This window comes from Glycine max, chromosome 11 (genome assembly GCF_000004515.6).
Source record: "Glycine max cultivar Williams 82 chromosome 11, Glycine_max_v4.0, whole genome shotgun sequence".
Lineage (NCBI taxonomy): Eukaryota > Viridiplantae > Streptophyta > Magnoliopsida > Fabales > Fabaceae > Glycine > Glycine max.
This window is the reverse complement of record NC_038247.2, coordinates 12,649,660-12,668,881: the sequence shown is the minus strand read 5'-3', so window position 1 is coordinate 12,668,881 and position 19,222 is coordinate 12,649,660. Positions and strand designations below refer to the sequence as shown.

At 34.0% G+C, this 19,222-nt stretch overlaps 1 protein-coding gene across 2 annotated transcripts; it reads right to left on the bottom strand.

The window, feature by feature from the left end:
* Nucleotides 1–11,586: 11,586 nt before the first annotated feature.
* LOC100803808 (uncharacterized) lies at nt 11,587–18,961 on the bottom strand. 2 transcript variants are annotated; one of them, XM_014773075.3, is made up of 3 exons: nt 18,696–18,950; nt 17,982–18,296; nt 11,587–11,972 (listed from the first exon to the last, which is right to left on the bottom strand). In XM_014773075.3, exons 1-2 carry the CDS (start codon nt 18,791–18,793, stop codon nt 18,008–18,010), a joined length of 387 nt encoding a protein of 128 aa, XP_014628561.1. In that variant the 5' UTR covers nt 18,794–18,950; the 3' UTR covers nt 11,587–11,972; nt 17,982–18,007. The 2 variants fall into 2 exon arrangements, with proteins under 2 accessions (XP_014628561.1, XP_003538067.1); XM_003538019.5 differs by lacking the exon at nt 11,587–11,972 and having other exon boundaries at nt 17,648–18,296; nt 18,696–18,961.
* Between the last annotated feature and the right edge of the window lie 261 nt (nt 18,962–19,222).

The following is a 19,222-nucleotide window of genomic DNA, read 5'->3' as shown; positions in this document are numbered from 1 at the left end:
CCCTAAGGCTCATGAGAACCCTAGGGCCTTCCCTTGGATCTCTAGCCCAATCTACTTGGAGTCTTCTACCCAATGCCCTTGCGGGATAGGATTGCATCAGATGCGCGCTAAGCGCATTGAGCTCGCTTAGCGCGATGACTCCTTTGGCACTTCTTCAAAATAGGTCATTTTTCCTGAAATTAAAGAAAATTTAACATTAAGAGTAAACAACGACTAACAGATACTCTGAAATTTCAAAGGCATTTAGAGTGTATAACTCAAGAACCTTAGTAGTTGAATAAGTTATTCATATAAGATTTGATGAAAATATGCCTGATAAAGATTTATCAGAGCTAGACGAGTCTTTTGCAAATTTACGATTGGGCAACAACTCTATAGTAACTAGTGCGTCCAGACAGAACCTAGTGTCACAAGCATCCACCCAACAAGAAGATCAAGAAGAGTTAATAGAACCCATTAGACGCATCATGAGAAGAAATCATCCAGAAAGTCAAATTATTAGTGATCCAGCAGATCATGTTCAAACAAGATCATCACTCAGAACACAAGGGCATGCTACACTGATTTCTAAAATGGAATCCAAACACATTGATGATGCAATGCAAAATGACAACTGGGTGAAAGCAATATAAGAGGATCTTAACCAGTTTCAAAAGAATGATGGTTAGAAGTTGGTCAAACTACCAAAAGGAAAGAAAGTTGTTGGAGTGAAATGGGTCTTTCACAACAAACTGGATGAAAATGGTAAGGTTGTGAGAAACAAAGAAGGGTTAGTTGTTAAAGGATACTCACAAAAAGAAGGTATAGACTACATAGAAACTTATGCACCTGTAGAACGTTTAGAGGCAATAACTTAAAAGGGATAGGCTCTAAATGATAGGCTCAAAATGCAGAAGTAGAAGCAACAATCAATTTAATAATGTTCTTTAAACATGAAAGACAAAATTGATTGCAACAAAATAAATGAGATAAGGGAAGAGAGAATGCAACCCACTTGAGATTTTCCACTCCCTTTGTAAAAATCCGTTTACAAAGTCTGAACCACAAAGGGATAACCCATCCCTTGTGTTCAACATTTCTTACAACTTAAGAGACCCTCGGTCCCTTAATCAATCTCATTGAATAAGAAGAAAGAAGAAGAAGTTTCTCTCTTTAAGAGAAGGATATTACAATTGAAGTCCATGGATGAAATCTTAATGGATTTGCAAGTGTTTGCCTAAGAGTTTCTTTTGAGAGAGCATTTGGCAATGAAGTTCTCTTGGAATCTCTCTCATTTTCTTTTGAGAGGATAAGATATTTTGGACCAGCAAAACTCTCTCCTTAGAATTCGTGCCCAAGTCACCTATTTATAGGCCTTTGATGACCATTCACAAATCCAATGAAAAGATGTGATTGTTGGCAGATATTCTGAAAACTCTCCATTGGTAATCGATTACACAGTTATAATTTAAAGGGTCGTGACTTTTGAATTTGAATTTCAGGAGTTTCGTTGCTGGTAATCGATTACAAACATATGGTAATCAATTACATGTTCAAAATTCAAATTCAAAACCCTTTTCAACCTTCCCTTCTGGTAATCGATTACACTTCTTGGTAATCGATTACCAGAGCCTTGCATGACTTTGAAACCCTTTGTTTTGAGGCAAGGCTTGATCTTTTGTGAATCTTGAAACAAGGTTTTGTTTGTTGAAGCAATCTTGAATTAACTTGAAGCAAATGCTTATCCTTTGAAGCAGCCTTGTTTGATTCTTCTTTGGCATCATCAAAATCATCATACATTCACATTCTCCCCCTTTTTTATGATGACAATCAAGTGATTTCTTTTAGACATCATCAAAACATGCATGATCCACATTCTCCCCCTTTTTGATGATGATGCTCATTATCAAGTAAATTCTTTGTGACATCATCAAAACCTGCATGATTTACATTCTCCCCCCTTTTGATGATGACAACCACCTGTAGGTTAGGAGCAACAACAACAAAAAATATCTATTTGTATATAGTTTTACTCCCCCTTGGTTTTGGAATGTTTGCTTATATGAGACAGTTGAAGATTTCATAGATTTCATATAAAAAATTGTCTCATAAAGAAATAGATAATTTCCCTTACTATTTCATCTTTTATCTATCTCTCCCCCTATGTCAACATCAAAAACAAATCATGAATAGAGAGGAGAAAAATGATACCACTTGTTGCAATGTATGAGAGTCAAGTGATACCAAAAGGCATTAAAACAAACTATTTTGCACCCACAAAAATACATATCCACTATAAAACAATCAAAAGTAATCAATAATAAACATAACCTTCAAACACAATCATCAAAATCAATCATCAAGAACAATCATAATAACTCTCAAACACAATCAAATACAATCAATCATCAAACATTTCAAATTAAATTAATTAAATTAATAATCAACTAACTATGCACAATAATTTCTATTCCAAAAAAAATATTCAAATTTGAAATTTGAAATTTGAAATTTGAAAGCAAATTCTTTGTGACATCATCAAAACCTGCATGATTTACATAAATGAGATAAGGGAAGAGAGAATTGCAAACTTGATTTATACTGGTTCGGCCACTTCCCGTGCCTATGTCCAATCCTTAAGCAACCCACTTAAGATTTCCACTATCTTTGTAAAACTCTTTTACAACTTCTGAACCACCTAGGGATCCCTTTTCCTTGTGTTCAAGATTATCACAATTCAAGAGACAAACAGTCTCTTATCACAACAAATCTTTTTCAGAAAGTACAAATATTTTTCCCTTTCTTAGAGAAGATAATACAACTTGAAGATCTTAGAAGAATACTCAAATGATTTGCATGTGTTTGGCAAATGATTTGTTTCTAAGAGAATAAGACAATAAGGTTCTGAAAAGCTCTAAAGATTTTCATAGACAAGTCACATACTTATAGGCCCTTGATGGCTTTTTAAAAACTTATGAAGAGATGTGACTTTTCAGAATATATTTCAAAAATTATCCTACTGGTAATTGATTACTACTTCTTGGTAATCGATTACAAAGTTACACAATGAGGGATCATGACTTTTCAATTTGAATTTCTAAATTTCGTTACTGGTAATCGATTACAGGAAAGTGGTAATCGATTACAATATTCAAATTTCAAATTTCAAACTTCTTTTTGAAAAGTTTTTATTGTAATCTATCTCCGGTAATCGATTACAATGTCTGGTAATTGATTACCAGTGGAAAGATGCTTATTTCAAAAATGATAAAATATTTTAAAACCTTTTGTGATTATTTTGAAAATCAACTTTGGAAGCCAAAACTTTTCAATCAATAAGAGATTCTTTAACAAAAATAAACTAAGTCTTATCTTTCTCTTGATCTTGAATTTTGACATGAAGTAATCTTGTGTTGCTTACACCTTGGCATCATCAAAACCTTTATAGACATACATTCATATTCTCCCCCTTTTTGATGATGACAACTATCTAAAAGAATGTACAAAAAATATTTCTTTGCGATACGATCACTCCCCCTTAAATTTGCAATTATTGCTTAGTAGATTAAAATATTTTCAGAAGATATACCTTGTACCTTACATAGTTCTCTCCCCCTTTGGAAACATTAAAAAAATATGAAAGCACCATAATATAAAAAATCATTTCACATTGATCCATACATGTCCAGAAATAACCAATCATTCTCATAAAAATCACCCAAGTGCTAACCATATCAAGTCCAAAACAGAATTAAAACTGACCAAAGCATTCACATAATAAGCAACCAAGTACTAAATATAGCAAGTCCAAAATAGAAATATAAATGACCAAATCATAGCAAAAATGCAAAAAGTTTAACATAACAAGGAATTTAAAGACAGCTAATGCTAGAGCAAATAGTACAGAAAAAAGCTCTATGGATCTGCCGGAGGATCAAAGCATCAACGAATGAAGCTCATGTCATCCTTAAGACGCGTTATACATCAATCCATAGCATCAAAACAATCACCTACAAAGGCCCAAAGCTCCCGAAGTTCAGTGAGCACATCATGCAGCAGTGAAGACGAGGAATCCTTTTGTGGTGGTGGTGAGGGTGTACGTTCATCAGGAACAGTAGGTGGAAGGTCTTGTTTCTGAACCCACTGACCATTCATATCCTTCTGATAACCAAAGGAGGCAATAACAGCAGCTCCAATAGCCAAAGATCGTTTAACCTTAACAAAGGGTTCATCATCTAGAGGGACATGAAAATGTTGGAGAAAGAGAGTGACAAGTTGGGGGTATGGAAGAGGTGCATTTGCCCGTAATGCCTTATGCATACAGTAATAGACAAGATAGGCCCAGTCAATTTGACGACCGATTTGAAGGACCCACAACAAAATTAAATCCTTCTTAGAAGCTTGAGCAGGATTTGCTGAACGGGGAAGCAAGATACGACAAAAAATATAATGCATGATACGACATCAAAAAGTGAATGAACCAACTAGCAATCGGCCGGTCATATTAGCATTTTCAATGCAAACCATTTTGCGGGCATCATGATTTGAATAAAGATGCTTCCAGTCACCAAACAAAGTGCCCTCAAAAGGTACACCTTGACTACTTAATTTTGTCAATGAATAAAATAAAGACTGATCAACCACAATGGGAATTTTATGTACCTAAGAAAAGATAACACCATCCCTAATTTTTAGATTATTATAAAAGATACGAACTAACTCAGGATAGTATGGCATTTTGAGAGACATAAAATCGATTAATTTAGAATTTTGAAATACTTGACAACAATCAAAATTCTCTCCTTCAAAGAACTCTAAGTCTAAATATTTAGGATCAAGAATGACTCGATTGGAAAATGAGGAATAGTACCTTTGATGTTGTTTTTTGGAGGAAAACAGAGTTAAGGAACGTGGGGAGGAAATGGAGGGATTGGGTGGTGCAGGAGAGTCACTGGAAGTGTCGTGGCGGCGTTGGCTTGCAGTGGTGGTGGTTGAAGTTAAACCTTTGCGCTTCTTAGATAATTCTTCCCTTTGGTGCATTTTCTGCAGATTTTGATCGGTATGGTTTGTAGAGAATTGAAAATGATGAAGTTTGCACTTTGTTTGAAAGGATTTGGTTAAGAAACGAGAAAGTTATGAGGATTTGAAGATTTTGGAATGGAGGGCGTCGTCAAGGAGAGAGGGAGGAAGAAGGTTTTGTGCAAGGAAAGAGAAAAAGCTATATTTATAGGTAGGGATGAGCTGTAATTGATTACAGGCTTAACCTGTAATTGTCCACAACTTATGGTAATCGATTACAGCCTATTGTAATCGATTATAGCAGGTCTGTTATATGGTAATCGATTACAGGGATTGGTAATCGGTTACCAAACCCTAAAATATGAGTTTTAAAGTCTAATAATAATGAAAATCAATTTATTATTAGCAACCAAAATACAATATTTATAAACAATCATGATAAACAATCATCATAAACAAACATGATAGATAACTATAAAAAACAATTACTTCACTCAATCAAAGTTAACAATCATCATAAACAAGCATGATAAACAACCATCAAACAATTATTATAAACAATTGAAGTGGCTAAGAATCTAAGTTATTTAGGTCTATGAGTCCTAATTCTCTTCTAATAGCAAAGAAGTTTTCTTTGGGGAGAGGTTTTGTAAAGATATCAACTAACTGTTTCTTTGTGTCAACAAATTCTAATATGCAATCCCCTTTTTGAACATGGTCTCAAAGGAAGTGATGCCTTATTTCAATATGCTTTGTTCTAGAGTGCAGAACAGGATTTTTGGACAGATTAATCACACTTGTATTGTCACAGCGGATAGGTATATGATCAAGTTTTAAGCCATAATCAGAAAGTTGTTGCCTCATCCAAAGGATTTGTGCACAACAACTTCTAGCGGAAATATATTTCACTTCTGCAGTTGATAAGGCAACACTATTTTGCTTTTTATTATGCCATGATACTAGTAATTGATTACAGGAAAGTGATAATTGATTATAGTATTCAAATTTCAAATTTCAAGCTTCTTTTTGAAAAAAAAAATTTATTGTAATCTGTCTCTGGTAATCGATTACAATGCCTAGTAATCGATTACTAGTGGAAAAATGCTTATTTTAGAAATGATAAAATATTTTAAAATTTTTTGTGATTATTTTGAAAATTATGTTTGGAGGCCAAACCTTTTCAATCAATAAGAGATTTTTTTAACAAAAATAAACTAAGTCTTTTATTTCTCTTGATCTTGAATTTTGACTTGAAGTAATCTTGTGTTGCTTACACCTTGGCATCATCAAAACCTTTATACACATACATTCATAGCAATGATTGATTCACTCTATCTCACTGCATTTAGGCATGATATCATGTCCAGTGTTTGCCCATGTGCAAGATTTTAAAAAGAACCAAGGGAAGTTCACCTAACTGCAATCAAATGTATATTTAGATATCTAATTGGAACTTCTAATCTTGGTCTTATGTTCAAAATAAAAGAAAGTTTTAGACTCATAAGCTATTGTGATGAGAACTATGCTAGTGATAAAGTTGAAAGAAAAAGCACAGGTGGAAGCTGTCACTTTATAGGTGGCAACTTAGTAACATGGATATGCAAGAAGCAAGGCTCAATTGCACTGTCCACGGACTCAGATGTCTATGCTTGGAGATTTTTCTGCACCTACACCACTACCTCAACCACCACCAGCACCTGCGTCTCTAGACCTTCCACGACTACCCTTTATCCCCTATTCCACAACATCCTCTATCTTTACCACCTTCTTCTCAACCTCATCCACCACCGCTTGCTCAGGACTGACAATGATGTGCATCAATCTTTCTATCTTTAAACCCATTTTTGTTAATGACAAAAGTGGGAGAAATAGGAATTTTGATTGTAATTGAGCTAGCAAATTTAAATAAAAGTGTTCTTGGAGTATTTTCATATATGATCTCTCTTTGGTTATTAAATGTTATCATTTCACTATCACATATGTCATATATACTATATTTGTGCCATTTGCTTGCCATGATTGATCTCAGGTGGAGTTTAACTGCATTACATTTTTTTCACTCTCTTAGAACTCTTATTATCTTTATAAATAAAAATTTATATTGTTTATCATCATAAAAAAGAAGAAGATTGTTAGGTCTATATGACCACTCGTCTCATCCACCTTGGATTTTGATGTATAAAAATAAGTATAAATTATTGATGTTCTAATGAGTTTTTGACAAGCGGGCAAGATCATCATGTTAAAGGAATTTAAAATATCCAACATCTTCCATAATCAAAGAGAGTATGCTCTATCCTATCTAGCATTCAACATGCGGAATCCAAAAAGCATTCACCCTTATGAAAATCAGTATAACACACTATCTTTGAGTTAACTTGTTCGTCCAGTCTCAAGAAACTCAAGAAGACTGAGAATGACGAAAAAGGGAAGTGCACGCGTTCTATTTTTTACAAATCCTATTAGCCTCTCTTTATTTTGAATTACTAATGCTTGAACTTAAGAAAATGACAATATAGAAGAGTATAGAAGGTTTTCATGAAATATTCTCTTAGAGGTCGCTTTCACTATTGACAAAAAGCACATGATATTATTTGTACTATGGATCATTCCTCTCCAATCAGAGTACGACACATCGCCTTATCCTTTAGTGTGAGACAACAATCTTTTCAAGGAATCAAGTGTTTCTACTTCTCTCCATAACGTTTTGTTAAGCATTCTTATAACATTTTCTATCACCTTTTTAACACCAAGTGTTTATTTGAAAAACTATTTCAAGAACTCTCTTTTATCTACTCACTAGACGGCTATATTGATATTCATTGAATATTAACTTCGTTGCAACCTACCCTTCGGCGAGAGGACGAGGAGAAATAAAAAGAGTGTCTTCTAAAAAGGAAAACGCGTGAGAGTCTCCACCAACGTTTATTCAAGGAAAACATTAGAAAAATAAAAAGGAGGTCTACAAATATTGAAAAGAAGGGTTCGGGAGTTGTTTACGCATAGGGAAGTTATTAGCACCCCACACACTTGTCACAAGGGATGGAAACCTTTAATTGAGTGTGCAAAAACATGACTTCAATATTATTTAGTTTCCCTTTTATATTTTTATTTTTTTGGGGTCGCAAGGGTGTTGCCCTTGCTCCTATGTATCCTCAGGTGCGATGAGAAATTCAGACCTATGTAGTTCTTTAAAGCAAGAAAGTTGTGTGTTGAATTGGTTTTTATGTTTTTTGAAAGATTCATTTTAATTGCGAACAAAAAGTCATTTAAGGCGTTGGACCTAGAAATGATGTTTTAAATTTTGGAAAGTGGAGAGAATCGTTAAGGTGTTGGACCTTGAAACGATCTTTAAAATTTGAAAAGCGGAGAAAATCGTTAAGGCGTTGGACCTTGAAACGATCTCAAGTGATGTTTGATAAAAAGAAGTTAGTTATGAGTTGGTTTTATCTTGGAATTGTTTATTAACTTTCAATCTCTTTAAAGACAACTTTACAACACAAGTGATCGGTTAAGATTGAACTTTACAAATAAAAATTAGAGCGCTGATGATAGATAGAGGAAATGAATGTGCGCATAATAACAAGGGGGTGCCCTAAGGGTACATAGATCACATTCAATCCCAAAAAATAAAACTAACCGACGATCGCATGAAGAACACTGAACAAGACGACGTAGGGGCAATCACGGTCGCGATTCGGTAGCGCCTCGGCTTTGTTTCCTCTTCTTTCTTCTTCTTCTTTCTTAGTTCTCTCAATTTCCTATACTTCTGAACCTTGGAACCCCTTCCTCAACTCCCCTTCACGCCTATTTATAGGAAAAAATGGCATTTGGGAACATGGCAGCTCGCCCAGGCGAGCTCATGCTTACTCCTGAAGTAACTGGCTCGCCCAGGCGAGCTGGTTCCTTAAGCCTGAAGCAGTTTGGGGACCCAGGCGAGCCAGAGGCTAGCCTGGGCGAGCTGGGGTCCAGAAAACTCATTGAAAAGACCCTTTTGCCCCTCCCTTTTGGTATCTTTCGCATCCTTGATCAAAACATCGAACGATCTTTTGTCTTGTGCAGTAACTGGTGTCGAACAACACCGTTCAGCTAGCGAGAATCAAAACATCAATGAATGATAGCCCTAGACGAAATTAGGGTCTGACAGTTGCCCCTCTTTACTTATCTTTTATTGAAAATGAAAAGGTAACTAAAGTCAAGGACAGTAATTTCATTTGAGCGATCTTGCTATCCGACCGGAAACTGGCGAAAACCAAGGAAGTGAAACCTATAAAAAAAAAAGAATAAACGAATATCGACATGAAGTATCAAAAGTATTAAACAAAAGATGTTGTAGTCTTGCACAACAAAATAGGAGACATTGAAGTCTTGAAATGTACAAACTGAAGATATTGAAGGCTTGAAATGTAAAAGACAGAAGACATTGAAGTCTTGAAATGTAAAAGACAGAAGACATTGAAATCTTGTAAAATGTAAAGACTGAAGACATTGAAGTCTTGAAATGTAAAGACTGAAGACATTGAAATCATGAAAATGTAAAGACATAAGACATTGAAGTCTTGAAATGTAAAAGACAGAAGACATTGAAGTCTTGAAATGTAAAACCTGAAGACATTGAAGTCTTGAAATATAAAGACTGAAGACATTGAAGTCTTGAAATGTAAAAGAATGAAGACATTTGTTAGTCGTCATTTACCACTAACTTTTTTATAGAAAGGTTTTCCAAAATGTATATAAATCTCCCATTTATGGTTCTTTTTGGTGGATTGTAAATAAAATTGCTTTGTTTTGATCTATGCTCAGTAAAAGCCTCTTTATATGGAATTAATGTTAAATTTTCTTTAATTTTAGGCAAAAAGGAGGTATTTTGAAGAAATGCCAAAGGAGTCATCGCGCTAAGTGAGCTCAATGCGCTTTGTGCACATCAACGGCTAAGCCCAGAACCAGCGCGCTTAGCGAGTAAAGGGGAATCTGGAAAGACATCTGCTACATAAGCACGCGCTTAGCACATTATCAGCTCACTAAGCGATTCGTCTATCGCTTTCCAAGCTTAGCCTGAGATTGGCGCTAACCTCAAATTCATTTACTCGCGCTAAGCGCAAGAATGGCGTTAAGTGCAACGTCGAGATCAAGAGGCCCTTTTTAAGCCTGATTTGCAGAAAGCCAGGAGCCAAAAGCGAAGAGAACGGTTCACTACTCAGAGGCCTGAAGAGTGTGAATTTCAGAGAGCATAGAGCAGAGCAAGGGGCCAAGTTTTCATCTTTTAGGGAGATTAGTGAGTTTTTGAGTGATTGTGAGATTCCTAGAGGTGGAGGAGACATCCCCACTCCTTTGTAAGCAAGCAATTTCTCTTGATTCCTCTTCTTCAGTGTAAAAGGAGCTTCCTTGCCATGAAAGGCTAAAACCCTCAGTTGGGGATTCTTATTGAGTAGTTGATGTAAACTCTTTTTCATATCTAATTAAGGTTGTTTTATGTGTTCACTGCTTCTATCTATGCTTATTGTATGCATGTTTGTGGCTTGATCACCCCTTTGTGTGAGCTATTAGGGACTTTAGCATTGGGAAATGTATTGTTTCCTTAGAACTTGATAGAGTAAGGACTGAATAACTGCATTGCTAGGGATAGTGTGTAGGTTTTTAGTTTTCTTTATTATGCTGTGAGTATAATGCTGTTTAAATTAGGCTAAGTTCAACAAGAGTGATCTACGAATGAAGTTTGATTTAAATTAGTCCAAACTTTGGAGGAATCGGTGTTTGGTATTTTTGTCCTCAGCTTAGAACACAAGGAGATTATTTGCCTCTATTAAACACATCTATGATTCTATAAATAGAAAGGCATAAGTAACAACAAAGAAAACCCCTCTACACACCACCCTTCATTGAAAAACCCTCTTCTCTTCTATCTTCTTGTATTTCATGAGTGGCTAGTTTCTTTATTAGCTAGAAGAGGAAAGGATTGAACCTTATTTGATGTAATTTTCTCACATTAAAATATTGTTTGAGTTCATTATTCGCCTTCTATACTTAATGCTTTGTGAGCCTGTGCACCTTATAGATGATTCCAGGAATTGACGCGCACTTTGGCGAGTCTCATTGAAACTCAAACTGAATTGAATACTTAATTGGGGTTATCTCTAGGGATAGAATAATCTTGGTTAAACATCGCTAATTCCCAAATGATAATGCTGAATTCTTGTGTTGGTTTGCAATGGGATTGGGAATCAAGGCAGCTGACTTAGGGTCTATCACCTAAGGAATTAGGGATAGAATACATTAGTGAATCAAGAATGAACGATATAATGACGTAAAAGTGTGAGGAATTGCAGCAAATAGGGGGATTCCAAGTACAATCTTAGCATCTCAACATTATTGTTTCTGTCTACAATTATTATTGTGTCAACAAGTAACTTCTTACCTTTTCTTTTAATTTTTGTTATTAAATTTTCAACACATTAATCTCTCTAGAAAAATATATCTTTTATTTAATGTTTTGATTAGTTTTAGTTTTAGGTAGTTTAAAATATAAAAACACAAAAATATCTTTCTTCGAAAGTTTTTAATTTAAATATTCATCCTTGCACTATTCCCTTGGAAGACAACCTGAGCTTCGATTCAGTACTACAATTGGAATTCAGTTACATTAGGCCGACATAAATCCTAACATAATTAAAACATTAACAAACCTCCTCACAATCGAGGATAAATCGGTTTGATCTTCTATGCATATCTCCATATTTTGATGATTTACTGGATGCTCCATTGTTGTTGTGTTTGTTTCAGTTCCAATTATTGCCATAGCTCTCGAGGACGGGACTTGCGCTAGTGGACCCCACGGTGGGTGCCAAAATGTTCTTGTCCCAGATTGATCGAACACTATCCCTTACGCCAAAGGGTCTTCTAATACACCGAATAACTTCTATATTCATTTGGTCTCTGTATTTGTCCAAAGGCTTTCCCAAAAGTTAGAGGGGTACCTGCAAAAGGCACTTTGAGATTCAAGTTAGGGTTCAACTCCAAGCTGTGAACTCAATAATGAAGGCGCAATCAAATGAACAGTGGTCTTTACCTGGGGGTTCAATCCTTTTTATACTAACCTTATTGGGCCTTGAACCTATGGGCTTATGTTTGTTGATTACCATCTAGGTAATGCATTCTATAATCATATTTAGGTGATTTAACCCAATGATTATTATTAATTAGGGTTAATGGTTATTCGTAGGGCTGAATAGGTACTTGGCCATGTTTGTCGGGTACTATGTACTGCGAGTTACCTTTCCTTCGTATAGGATCTGGATAGGTACCTAGTGTCTTAGCCAAATAACTATATGGTATATTAACTTTGAATATCATCTATCATGGAAATTTATATTAATTCATATATTTAGAAATTTATTATAGTTATAATTTTATATTAATTCATATATTTAGCAATTTATTATAGTTATAATTTTATATTTTTAAGAAACACATCTAACCAATCGTATCAAAGGCTTCTCAGGCAAATGTGGCTTCACAACTAATGTATTTGTAGAGTCACTTGCTATTCGTAATGGTCTTTGCTTAGCTAAGTATTGAGGTTTCACATCGATTATTTGTGAGTCAGACTCGTCAGTTGCTTTGAATCTCATCAAGGATGGTGTTGTTGATGTTCAACCTTATGTGCTCCTAATTCTCGATAACACGAGTCTCCTTGATAGTAGTTGGTTTGTTACCTTTATTCATACCATAAGGGAAGGATATAAATGTGTCGACTAGTTGACTAGGATGGGCACTGCTCCTGAGGATAGCTTCTGCTTGTGGCAGTCTTGCCTAGAGGATCTTAATCTTTCTCTTTTAGTCGATGCCATGGGGAATTTGTTCTCTAGAGGCAGCTAGTTTGCCTTTTTCTTTGCTTTTGTTGTGTATCTTTTCCATTCATAAAATAAACAGCAATATCACCATGTGACGCACAAGTATATATGTAGAGAGAATCAACTTACTCCAAGAGTAACTCTTTTAGAGTTATTTCTCATCCTCATCATTCATTTTCTTGAAATTTAATGATTAAAATTAGCTATACTCATTACAACTACTAGATTTCAAGAAAATGAATAGTGAGGATGAGAAGTAACTCTAAAAGAGTTACTTTTGGAGTAAGTTGATTTCTCCTTTTATATATATATTATAATTAATTAATGCATACATTTGAAGTTTATTGTGTAAGTACAGAAATGATAGAGTAATGTCTAACATAGAGAAGAGTATGTAATTAAGAACTTTCTACTAATAAACTAGGAATGGGGAACAAGAAACTAGGCTCCAATCTCCTTAAGCACACATATGCTCTATGTATAAGTGTCTCCTTTTCACTTAATTATTTTTCATTGTTTTCAAATACACATTTACATTTTTACCAAGTAATGACAAAAACTAAGAAAATGAGAAAAGAGGTAACTTAACAATTCATTTGGAGAGTATTTATCTCATCAGACGCTATTATCACTCCTCATTTCTCATTTGTTCTTATGCTACTCACATTTTTAAAGATAAACAAACTATTGTGACAAAAACACATCCTATGGAGCTCATGATCTAATAATTTATTTGATACAAAATTACATATATTTAATACATAAGAGATATAAGGATGGTTGAATGGGATTAAAAAAAAAAGAGAAAAAAGTCACAAATTTGACTCGTCATATTAACAAACTAACAATCAATATTTATTGATAAATAAAAGAGATTTCTTTAATATGCTTATGCTTTTAATATGATCAAAAGAAAATTCATATGGATGGAATTTCACTTTTATATGTTTCTTTCCTTCCATACTTAATCTTAACATGATGCCAAAACATTAAAGCTTTTGGTAAAGGTGTAAAAGTATTATAGTGGTTAACCAAATAATTGGCTCAGTCACCTCTCTATTACTTATATGTACTAGCTAGATTCCAAAAAAAAAAAAAAAATCATGCTAACTTCAAAATGTTCAAAACACTTCATTGGACTATGTCCTAGATGGCCCCTCTTCCTATATCGATATCTTTCTCTCACTTTCTTCTCACTGCCTGGGTGCGTGAAGAGTAGACATAGGGACATGCAAACCCACATATACATAGAAAATGGAAATGATAAAACCAAGACATTGACCACCGTATGTAGTAAATTTAGTGCCATCGTTATACATAAATTGTTATCAACATCAATGTCTCTCTACCCACAACACTCCTAAGCACAATTATATACTATACAAATTTAAATATAAAGAATGAGTAACATTGTCCCCCATAAAATAATAATACTTAGAGATCATCTTTTAGAAATCCGAGAAACGAACTGATACTAGTAAAATATGTGTCGTGGTCGTTTCGTCCCATCATATCAACTTCCATCATGGACTAAATTAATACCAAAGATTTCAAGTGCTAAGAGTTGACAATTTCTATAATAATGCTATCCTTGTGTTAAAATTTCATGTCATCCACGTGTTTTTTTTGCATTATTTTTAATTAAAAAATTAATGCCCTCTAATTTGGTATGTTTCTTATTGGCGGTTACTTGAACATTTCGTATAAAATACCATAGCATTATGGAGCAAAATCTGACTTTTAACTTGTTAACTGAGATTTTAAATCATCCAAGATCCTCCATATGGAAACAGGAAAAGTATAAAGTGGAATTTCTTTTTACATCTAATTGAAAGCTAGGTAATGTTCTAATATTTTATTAAAGCATTCCATCTCAGTGAAAAGTTTGCATGTGTGTGTCATATTAACTAAAAGTTTTTTTTTTAATGATGAGGTTAACTAAATGGCGGATTTTATTTCCTAATTGCATGCAATTAATTGGGCAAAACTAGCTAGTTACGTAAGCCTCTTTTCACATCCTAACAAATCTACGATCTCAAAATTTGAGCCTAATCTAAATTTGGCGGTTATTACAATTCAACTAATTGATTAAGCTCGTCTAATGGATGAAAAATGTGTAATACTCCAATTATTAATTAGAAATATTTGCACTTAAAATTCCCATGCATTTGATATATATGTTTTTTGTACTACTGATTTTTAAGTCATGAAACTTAATAGTCATACACTTTTTGTGGTGCTTCACTAAATAACGAGTATTGTTAAAGCCGAAGGACTAAAAACAATGGAATCTAAATAATTCATTCGTCACATTTAATCTTGTTGGAGCAACATATATCACTATCGTGTGTGTACGTTCTATAGATCATACCAGCAATTAGATAATATATAGTAAAATAAAAACACAAACTTGAAATGATCTAGTTAATTTAGTTAATCAAGGACAAGGATTCAAGGCTCTATAGCTACTTACTTGCATGCTATGTTATATAGGGAGGTTAAAATACAAGTGTTACCATCAGCTAAATATTAATACCAACATTGACAAAACCATGCCACGTATTTTGGTTGAAGAAAAATATAAATAGTTGGGAGGAATATTAAAAATATTATGTGGGTAGCAGCTAGCAAGCTTTAATAGTTTGCAATCGAAAATGTGCGGTTGGCATTAATTTAAATGATTGCATTGAAGAATGAGAATTGACTCGGAAGTTGCATGTGGAATGGAGCATTATTGCATGTATAAATATGTGTTGGATCCTACATTTGGAAAGTTGCTTGTAAGTTGGACAAGGAAAGGTAGAGAAGGGGTGGTGGGGGTGGGGGTGGGGGGTGGAGCGAGCGAGCCAAGCAAAGCAAGCACGTGACTCATCTTGATGATGGATTAGAAAGAAAGGAAAGTGTAGAATAGATGAAGGAGACCGCTACTGTGGCCATCATGTGTTTATTGTACCACAACGTGATTGAAATTGGAACAGTATCGATTACATTTATCTGTGATTTACGGTGATATTAACAAACAGAACGATACCGCAACGTGATAGCAATTTAAAATCATACTTATGATAATACAAGAGACAGAATTGCTAATTAAAAAAAGTCAGCTGAAACTGATGTTTATATGCAATCTTATATATATATATATATTATGTGCTAAATCAATTGATTAAACAAAAATGTATAAATTATTAAAAAAAAATTTATACTTATCTTTAATTCTCATGCATTAAAAAAAATGGATATATCAAGCAGATTTGGGGGATCTCTAGTTCACGATCACCCTCTTTCTTCCATTTCTTTCACGAAGCACTGTAGAAGATTTGGCCTTTGTATACATGTTACTGGCACATAAAGTTCATCTATATATTTGTTGTCACTTCACAAAGGTCCCCAACCGTATAGGAATTGGACTAACACGAGGGTCAGACAAAGATATGGAAGAGAGAGAGGGAGTGTAAGAGAGTGAATTTTGCTAGGTGAAACTATAGAGAAGGAAAGGGAAAAAAAAAAGAGGGGGAATTGGTTGCTGGGAACGATGAATTTATTGTCTCTTCAAAAGCCAAACAAGAAAGTATTTGTTGGTTTCTAATAAATGGGCAGAACAGGCACAGCGAGAGAGGCCTTATCAGCTTGTGTACTTGGGAGATATTTCACAAACTATGGGTCAACAATGTACAATTAAAAACTTTCTTTCTAGAAAAAATATCAACACATTTCCACGACATAAATATATGGCCTAGAAACAACCACCCAAACCTGGAAACTCTAGTTCGTCTAATCAGTGAACACTTCACCACTTCTTTTTCCACCAAGAAATTAATACCACAAAGAATAATAATACAAGAAAAGAGGACCTGCCAAGGAAAATTCTTGCTCTAGCTAGACTTTGATCATGATCTCTATAGCTTCATACAATGGTCATTGATCATTGCAGGAAGTAGCCAATGGCATATTTAATAAAAGAAAAATAAAAATTAAGGTACACCCATACTATCTCAGCTACGTGGTGAAAATCCTCCACTTCTTATTAATCAAGAACCTTCATTTTCTTTGACATGGACAATAATAGAGAGGGCCTAGCAATTAAAGGCTATCAATGAATCTGAAAAAGTTATGGCAGGCTTTCTGGTACTATAAAATCTTTGCCCCAAAGAAAACCGATGCATTCAATTCACCCCAAGAGACTCAAGTTAAGTTAACCAAGCAAATCCCGCAAAAAAGAAAGAACTTAATTAGTTAACAAGCTGAATTTAATGATTTGCTGTAATATATTTCTTATTATGGACTAATTAAAATCAAGCATTTGTAGACATAGGATAGTGTTTAGCAGCTTTAGCCTATATATATATATATATATATATATATGTGTGTGTGTGTGTGTGTGTCAATTGAATTAACTTTTGCATCTCGAAGTTGGATTCCAATAAAATATTATTTTTCAATCACTTCTTCAGTTAACCAATCTCATGCAGGAAACATACACTTCATGTGTACCATGCATTATTCTAGGTAGTCTTTTTAGAAAACAAGAAACGTATGAAAAATCAGCTAGATTATTTTCGCTGATCCTATTTGTGAATATATATATATATATATATATATATATATATATATATATATATATATATATATATATATATATATATATATATATATATATATATATGTGTATGTATTATGCGTAATTACATAATATGTACAGTTGAAAACATAATTATAAATAGACATGCAAAAACAAAAAGTGGAGAGAAGAGCCTTAAACTTAATAATAATGCCTTAGATTACGGGACTATATTTAGTAGATACTACTAAAGTTGCATAGTTTTATTCACAACTGGCTGAAAGCCACTCAAAACGGAAGAAGGATCATAGTAGGGAAAAAACACACAGGCACTCAAGAAACACACTCTTTGCATAGCTACTACACGCTATTAACATAACACAAATTAAACATCTTTAAGACACAAAAGTCACCTATAATTAATATTATCTCTTTTTCTGTTTCTTCTATTTGGTTTACTTGAGATGCTACTTTCTTAATATCGGTAAAAATTGAACACGATATCAAAAAATTTAGTACACTCAACACCTAATTTAACCAACGGAGCTAGACTCCTTGGTAAGAGATGTTACCTTTGTTTCTTCCTTTTCCCTCTCTTTTAGCACATTACATCCTTGAGAAGCTTGTACCTGCGTGTGCCGGGTCGCAGCGATGGTGTGGGACTCTTACCCTTCTCAGAACCACTCTCTTCATGATGATGATGATGATCATGCTGCTTGATCATTTTTTCGCCGGAATATGCGGAACGGTGGGTGGCTCCGGCCTCGTTTCCGGCCGCCACCGGTTTCTTCAAATTGGTGCCAATATGTCTCAAGTTTTTCTCCTCGCTTTGGCACCAATCACACAGTTCTATCTCCGGTAATTCTCCGTAGTAGTTGCTACAATACCTGCAAAAAAACAAATATATATATATATATATATATATATATATATATATATATATATATATATATATATATATATATATATATATATTAAATAAACTTTAAGCCTAATTCACTCCTAAAGTAACACCAACATTGAAAAGTACCAAAAAAAAAGCATACATGTTTTATGAAGCTACACATATATGAACATAAAAAGTAGAGCAATAGCATAAGTATTGCCATGATGATCAAGATTTGTGTATGATGGTTAATTATGAAAACAATAGAGATTAGAGGTATTGTGAAAATTAAAGATGATTGTGTTATGATAAAGAGAGATATTGGAGTATTAATATGAAGTGCATGTAATTATGATTTTTGTATGATGGTTATGATTTGAGAAGGAGAAAGAGATCATACGAGTGCTGGAAGCGATTGCGGCATTTGTTGCAGCGAAAAAGCTTGTCTGGGAAACCAACGTCGCCGCACATGCAGCAAACGGTTTGAAGATCCACCATTGTTTTTCTTTTAGGTGTGCACTGAGATCAAAAGAAGAGGGAAAAGAGGCGAATTTGGAGGGTGGGAGAGAGAGACCAGAAAGCCAAAGAGCACACACAAACTAGGAAAAAGGGAAAGAATATGATCACTATGAGGAGAGAGAAGAAAGACAAGTAAAGAGATGAAAGAGAGAGAGCGAGAGTTTACACTTTATATAGAGGAAGATTAGGAGTGCGTAGTGCCCATGTTGAAGTCGGTGTATCGAACTGATCTATAATTTATTTTTCATTTATAAAAAATTAAAGAAATTTTATTAGATTTTTTATAAAAATAAACAAAGTTTTTTTTATTCATAACATTGATATAAAATATCTATTAAATTTATTTATAATTAATTTTTTAAGAAAAAACTTAATTTATCATTTTTCATATAATCATTTATTCTATTA